Source organism: Spinacia oleracea, chromosome 1, assembly GCF_020520425.1.
Source record: "Spinacia oleracea cultivar Varoflay chromosome 1, BTI_SOV_V1, whole genome shotgun sequence".
In the NCBI taxonomy this organism is placed as follows: domain Eukaryota; kingdom Viridiplantae; phylum Streptophyta; class Magnoliopsida; order Caryophyllales; family Amaranthaceae; genus Spinacia; species Spinacia oleracea.
Genome location: NC_079487.1, coordinates 69,264,770 through 69,272,295, shown reverse-complemented (window position 1 = coordinate 69,272,295; position 7,526 = coordinate 69,264,770). Strand labels below are relative to the sequence as shown.

Genomic DNA, 7,526 nt, shown 5'->3' with positions numbered 1-7,526 from the left:
TTTCAATATCGTCATTTCAATATCGCAATTTCAATAACGCACTTCAATATCGTCATTTCAATATCTCACCTTTCAATAACGCATTTCAATATAGCACATTTATTCTTGCTATTTCAATTCCTCACTCTTTACTCACCTTGCTTTAAGGTGATGTGGTTTTGTACGCACTTTCAATAATTCCTTTACTTATTGTGATGATGCTTTACTTGTTTATTGCTTTCATCACATCACATGCTAAATCCAACAAAATGCAAAGTTACATCACGCTTAACAAAGATAATTTTTGGACAAACCGACCTTAGGTTCCTTAAATTAACTTTAAAGCAAAGTGATCACGATACAAGTGGTAATTCTATGTTCTAAATTCAAAGTCCAAACCAACATAGTGTCATGACTAGGGTATTCCGAAAATGCTTCTTGTCATGTACTTTAATACAATTTCTAAAGCTCGCGGAATAAGTACTTCGTTCCCTTACCCGGATCTCATCCATCCATTTCTAAGATTTAATGCCTTATCCACAATAGAGTCATTTTTTTGGTCTTTCCAAACGGACCCTAAAAAATTGTTTTGTGGCGACTCCTTCGAAATTCAAATCCTTCAAAGCCCGTAGGGGAAATACAAAAAAGAGTAGTACAAAAATACCCCCGGCCTACAATACTCAAGGTATATACATTCCAAGAGTTTTGAAGCTCATTCTGAGTTGCACTTTCACTTTACGTTAATTAATATTTTATGTACAAGGAGACTCAAGACTCAACAACAAAGCAAGCAATCAAACATTAACACTTCATTTTAATCCTTTAGGACTTGTGACCAAACATAGGACTCAAGTGATATTACTCCCATTGTTCCTTCTCAAAACCACTGTTTGAAATAACCCGACATTGCCTGTTAACAAGCGGGGTGTGCCCATAGCACGAATAGTCCTTAGTTCAATTCACATAGACTTCCCTAACATATTCTACACGGCGGTAGAATAAATAATGCACTGAGGCATAAACACTTGGCTCAAAGTATGCTAGACATTCCGTACAATAGCATAACAATACTTGCATGCGAAACACTCATACATGCATATCAAATTGGACAACATGTTCGTGGTACGTTGAATCTAGGGAAAACACCCTACAAACGTAAGTCTGCTTGATCTGTACTTTATACATGATTCCTAGCTTTGGGGTTATTCCGCTATGTTAATATGTATTTAAATGTAAACCCCTACAAAAGGTACCCTGCTAACAACAAGACAACTACCCACAAATACCACAACAAACTAGACAAAGTAGCCATGGATTTTCACACGCTCCAGAATAAAACTAACTCGAAATAAACAAACCAAATAAACGGTTATTTACCTCATGTTAAAACTAAACAAAACAAACCAAACACCAAAAGACTAAGCCAGCCAAACACCCCAAATCTAAGCCAACAGGGGAGATACACAACAAATCAAAGAAACCCGAGTTTGGGCAAACAATCCCAAAACAGAAACCCTTAACTAATCTTTACCTTTACCGTCAAGATTAGGGTGGTCCAACACTACAAGATGGCGACAATTAGTACAAATATTTACATTTACCGTCAAGATTGGAGTTATCCAACACTACGAGACGACGGTGATTAGTAAAGCTTCGGAATTAAATAAGCCAAAAAACCAAGAAATCAGATCACAACCCCTAAACTTACACGTTCATATCCCAAAATAGAAACCCTAACCCTAAACTTTACCTTTACCGGCAAATTATCGACGGCGGCGTCGAGTGAAGATCTGGAAATAGGGTGACCAAAGGTGATGACAAATTGATCTGATTACGAAACCTCCCTGCTTTGAATTTGGAGTCGGCTCTGTTAATCCGGCTACACCAAAGACAAATACGGCGAGAAGAGATGAAACACTAAGAGGGATTTGAAGCTTTCTTGAGAGGAAAACTTGGTACCTTCTTCCTTGCTTCTTCGCCGGCCAAACAACTCACAAACTAATTTTAGATCTGAAATTGAGAGGTAAAGACTCATATACTAGAGACTACGAGGAAGAGGCTCGCCGGTAGCTAGCTGGAGAAGCGCCTAGCCTTCGGCAAGCTCCTTGATGGCGGTGGCAGAAAGGAAGATGATAGGTTTCCTTAGAGGTTAGGTTTTTGATAAGGAAATACTATTTTTTCATGATATATAATAGTAACTATATAATAGAAAGAGACACTATTTCTATACGATAGAAATATTTACTCTATTATATTAAACATTCAATATCTTTGTGTATACATAATTAAGTAATTGGATTCTTATCAAAATGGCATCTAAAAGTTATTGTATGACTATAGAGTAATTTATTACATATAATTACAACTATATCAATTTAAGAGTTACTTTGCAGTAACTTTGTCAAATATATTAATAATTATATTGTTAAAATTTACTGTATGACTAGTAGAGTAACTGTATTACATATAAGTACAACTATATCAACGTAAGAGTTATTATATAGGTCGCACGTTTTTTGGGATCATGTGATCTTTAAATGATGTAGAATACCGACATTAATAATAGCGTGGACCCGGTCCATACAAGTGGGATTGAGATACTTATATGTTGCAATATTTAAAATATCAATTAAAAATATGATGGACTAAAAAACTAATTTTAGGTACTTGAAATTAGTTTTACCAAACAATTAATATAAATAGCTACCTTATATTAATATAAACAACTACCTAATATATCAGTTTTAACACCTTGTCAATTTCAAGTGTTACCTTATCAATTTTAGATAAGTTATGAGTTCCATGTCAAATTCAGCTAGTATTGTCAAACAAAACCTAAATATATCGAATGCCTACCAACACCGGCCTTGCATCAAACTTAGAAAATATAAAGATATTCATCCTTTTTTTCGCATACAGGGCAAAACGCTACTAGTTAAAACCATACTATAGTACTATACTAAAATGAAGAAGATGATTGTATTAGTCACGTACTACTCCATACAAAGGAACAATAAATATAGAAAAATCAAGTGACGCTTAATAAATATAGATAAACCAAGTCATGCTTGACTCCATCCTACGCTTATGCTAATGCCAAAATCACCTCCCTCAATAACCACATCATCACAAACACCATTGAAGATATGGAATTGTTTATGCGTCCACTGAATCGTGTGGATAGGCACTTCAAATCTACTGCAATATGCAAGGGGGATATTTGCGGAACTGCAAATACAGATCTCAAGACTCAAGAGCTCCATATCAAAATCTGTACAGGTCATTTTTAAAGGATTTTCATCAAGCCTCTGAAAAAGCACATTCCGATAATATAATATCTCATAATTTCTTTACTCCCGTAATTATGATACAAAGCAATTAGACTCCCATGAATTTTGCTAGAATCTTGAGAAGAATGTTCATCTTTGAAGAAGAAATGAACTTTAACCGTAGCCAGTGATGCATAACGAAAGACTGTGTATTGAATAGCAGCAAAGCTATGCTCATGAGCACCTTGAACAACAGAACACAAGAGGCGATCAAACCAACCAGCCTCATGGTTATCAAGTCCAACACTTGAGTTTGGAAACCCTCTGATTGACACATGACCATCAAGATCCTGAAGATCCACTGTCATGTGAAATCGATCCGCAGGAACCAGTGAATCATTGGGGCCTTTTCAGATTCCACGTAATTACTAATCACAATAATCTTTACTCACTAGACAAAAAGTGACTACCCCGTTTTGGGACACTTACTAGTTAGAAGATTAAAAAAAAGTAAAACCAAGAAAACCTAGAAATTAGAAGAAAAGCCAAAGTACATACACATACCCAAAAATGGGAGTAAACCCCCCAAAGTATATCATCTTTTCTGGTGGCTGGATGACCCAGCATGAATGGTTTCTGCCAATCAACAATAACATCAGCATTCAAACAATTCTGACCAGCAAGAGTTGCACCTATGGTGTAGTTGCTAGTTTCAAACTTATGGCTGCCCTGCACAATTAGCTTCTTGGTAGCACGATCCCATAATTCTACTTGAATTGTGAGAGATGAATCATGAATATGCAGGCACAGCCACTACAGATCTAGAAAGGGTCATAGGAACCCCAACGTCACCCATTCAGACTCATTAGAGTCCTCCGTAATGTCGAAAAGCATAATCTTATTAACTTTATTTTTGGAACATAAAAGATTATAACTAGCAGAAACTGTCCCATAAACCTCAAGTTCTTGTTGTTCTTCGTTATTGCTCCTACTTCCCGCCACTCGTTGCTTAACGAGCAGAACCTTAACAGGGGCAAAAACACCAAAAGTTAGTGCAAGATACTCCACCTCTGCGGAACAGTCGGTGCCAGAATTAGAAACCACAAGTTTGTTGAAATGTTCAAACACATGATCTTGTTTACCAGTATCAATTGTCTTCGCTAGAGAAGCGGACTTATTAATGATGGTTTTCCCTGAAATTTTGTCCCTAATATCAATGTAAATAATAGGTTTATCCATTGACATAACATCACCAGGCCCTGTGAGGTTTAAGGTACCCCCTTCAAAAGGGATTATCTCTGGATCATCATCTTGCTCACTTCGTTCATAGATATCACATTGGTTGTTACTTTTAACATCGTCCTGGACATAAATATTTCCATAAATTTCCCACGATCCCCTACTTCTGTTGCTGTTGTATGTGTTTTTGTTGCAGAGACTTACTGAAGGAATATCTCAGTTGATGGGAAAGTCAAAGTTTGTTACAACAAACTAATTACACTCTTTTAATGTAAATAAAATCTATTTATCATCCTACTTTAGAAACAATTGTTTATATACTGTAATGCTTCATTTGAGGAACGAGGGGCAATAATAAATATCTCTCTCTCTTTCTTATTCTCTCTGTTAAAGTTTTACATGGTATCAGATTCCAGACCATAACTTCCTGGATTTTCTTGCGATTACTGCTCCAATTGATCAATTCTTTCTGACATTCATCAAATTCTTTCTTCTCTTCCTCTAATTTCCTGCAAATTGTTTGAGTTCTTGAAAATGACTGAAACTCCGATTACTGATTCTACGGCAGCAAATTCTGGAAATAATGCTGTTAATTACAACGATCCATACTACATCTCTAATGGAGATACTTCAGTTCAGAATCTAGGTATTCAACTCTTCAATGGCGATAATTTTGTTGGCTGGAGTAGAGGAGTTTGTTTAGCCTTAGGTGCTAAAAATAAACTCGGTTTTATTGACGGAACAATTACAAAGCCTGATCCTACTTCTACAGATTTTCAAAAGTGGATTAGAAATGATTACATGATAACCTGTTGGATTTTGAGGTCCATGGAGAAATCTCTTGCCGAGAGCTTCGCGTTCGCTCGCACCGCTCAAGAACTCTGGGAAGATGTAAGAGAAAGGTATGGAAAATGCAATGCTCCTCTTTTGTATGATTTGCAAAGAAGTTTAACTTCAATTGAACAAGATGATCTTTCAATTGCTGAATATTATGGGAAAATGAAGAAGGTTTGGGATGAACTCCAAGTGTTTGATGAAATTCCTAGTTGTAGTTGTGGTGCTATGCTAAGATGCACTTGTAATTTGTTGAAGAAAATTCTAGAGGCTGATCAACTTAAGAAGTTGATTCAATTTCTTGCTGGTTTACACAAAGATTATGATCAGGTCAAGGTTAATATTTTAAGCATGGATCCACTACCTACGGTGCTTAGAGCTTACCATATCTTACAACAAGTTGAAAAACAGAATCGTAATTCTACTCATTCTATTGAAATCAGTGCTTTAATGGCTGGAAAACACAATCAATCTTACAAGTTTCAACCATCTGGTCAAGGAGTTCAAAGAAAGGATTTCAAGAAGACTAAATACGACAAATATGATAAGTTTGACAGATTTTGTGATCATTGCAAAGTCAAAGGCCACATGAAGGATCAATGTTTTAAGCTTGTCGGTTATCCTGAGTGGTACACGAATTTGAAAGGGAAAAGTGTCCAAAAGTTTGCTGCGAATGTTGATTCTACTGGAATTCTTGGTAGCAGTCCTCTTGATTTTGATCCTGAGGAGCAGGCTGGTTCAAGTAGCGTTGGTACAAGCAATGTTAGTCAAGAGATGATTGAGGCCATCTTCAAAGGAGTGATGAAAATGATGCAGAGTTCTAATCAGCAAGATAACAATTACGCTGTACTCAACTTTGCAGGTATAACTTCGGTTTCTAATGCTGCTTCATTTTGCAAAATATTTGATGAAAATTCCTGGATCATTGACACTGGTGCCAGTGATCATATGGCTTCAAATTTGGCTTTGTTTAATACTTTACAAAGTCTAAAACAACCACTTAAAGTTGGCTTACCTGATGGATCTGTCAAATATATCACACAAATTGGCACAATTCAATTAACACCTCACATTGTTTTGTCCAATGTGTTATACATTCCTGATTTTAAACACAACCTCTTATCTGTAGGGAGATTACTAGATCACAACAAATTATATGCTCATTTTAGCCCTACTTCTTGTTCTTTTCAGGACCTTATAACTAATGAGGTCAAAGCTGTTGGAAGGAGACAAGCTGGATTATATAAGTTCAGTGAGGATTCTTTAAATTCAATCCTGCTTCCATTTCTAATTCTATTGCTTCTGCTAATCCCCAAACCTCTGTACATATTTCCGATGTTCCTAGTTTGCATAAATGTGTTGTTTCACATGATTCAGCTTCTATTGCTTGCACAAGTCAGTCTGTTAAATCAGTCAATCTTGATATATGTACTCCATGCCAGAATTGGCCATCCTTCTGTTAATAAAATAAAACGTTTGACAGTTCCATATGATGGTAAATTGGCCGATTTTAAATGTGAATGTTGTGTCTTTGCTAAACATCATAGGAAGCCTTTCAAGAATTCTTTGTCTAGGGCTGAAAACGTTTTTGACTTGGTTCATATAGACCTATGGGGTCAATATAGAACTCCTTGTTTGTCTGGTGCTACTTATTTCCTTACCATACTAGACGATTATTCTAGGACCACATGGACTCATCTGGTTCATACTAAGGATCAGGTGGCTTCCATTGTTTCTGGTTTCTTAGCATATGTTGATACACAGTTTGGTAAAAAGATAAAAACCATACGAAGTGATAATGGTACTGAAATTGTAAAAGAGGCTTGTGGTGTTCTTTTTGCTACCAAAGGTATTATACATCAGAGAAGCCTACCTGGTGTTCCTCAACAAAATGGAAGGGTTGAGCGCAAACACAGGCACTTATTAGAGACGGCTAGAGCCATTAGGTTCAAGGCAAATCTTCCTGTCAGGTTCTGGGGTGATTGCTTATTATCCGCAACATACCTCATCAATATGCTTCCGAGTTCTGTTCTAGATTGGAAAACTCCTTTTGAGGTTTTGATGAAAAAGTCTCCTGATTATAGTCATCTTAGAATTATTGGTTGCTTATGCTATCCTGCTTATAAATCTACAGATAAGTTCGCACCTAGAGCAAAGAAATGTATCCTTTTGGGTTATCCCTACGCTCAAAAGGGATACAAGTTA

The 7,526-nt window shown here is 36.4% G+C and overlaps 1 protein-coding gene across 1 annotated transcript; it reads left to right on the top strand.

Moving 5' to 3' along the window:
• The first annotated feature begins 4,211 nt into the window (after positions 1-4,211).
• On the top strand, positions 4,212-7,102 carry LOC130463981 (uncharacterized). The gene is made up of 2 exons (XM_056833313.1): positions 4,212-6,183; positions 6,513-7,102. The coding sequence occupies exons 1-2, from the start codon at positions 5,022-5,024 to the stop codon at positions 6,524-6,526; spliced, it is 1,176 nt and encodes a 391-aa protein (XP_056689291.1). The 5' UTR covers positions 4,212-5,021; the 3' UTR covers positions 6,527-7,102.
• The last annotated feature ends 424 nt before the right edge of the window (positions 7,103-7,526 follow it).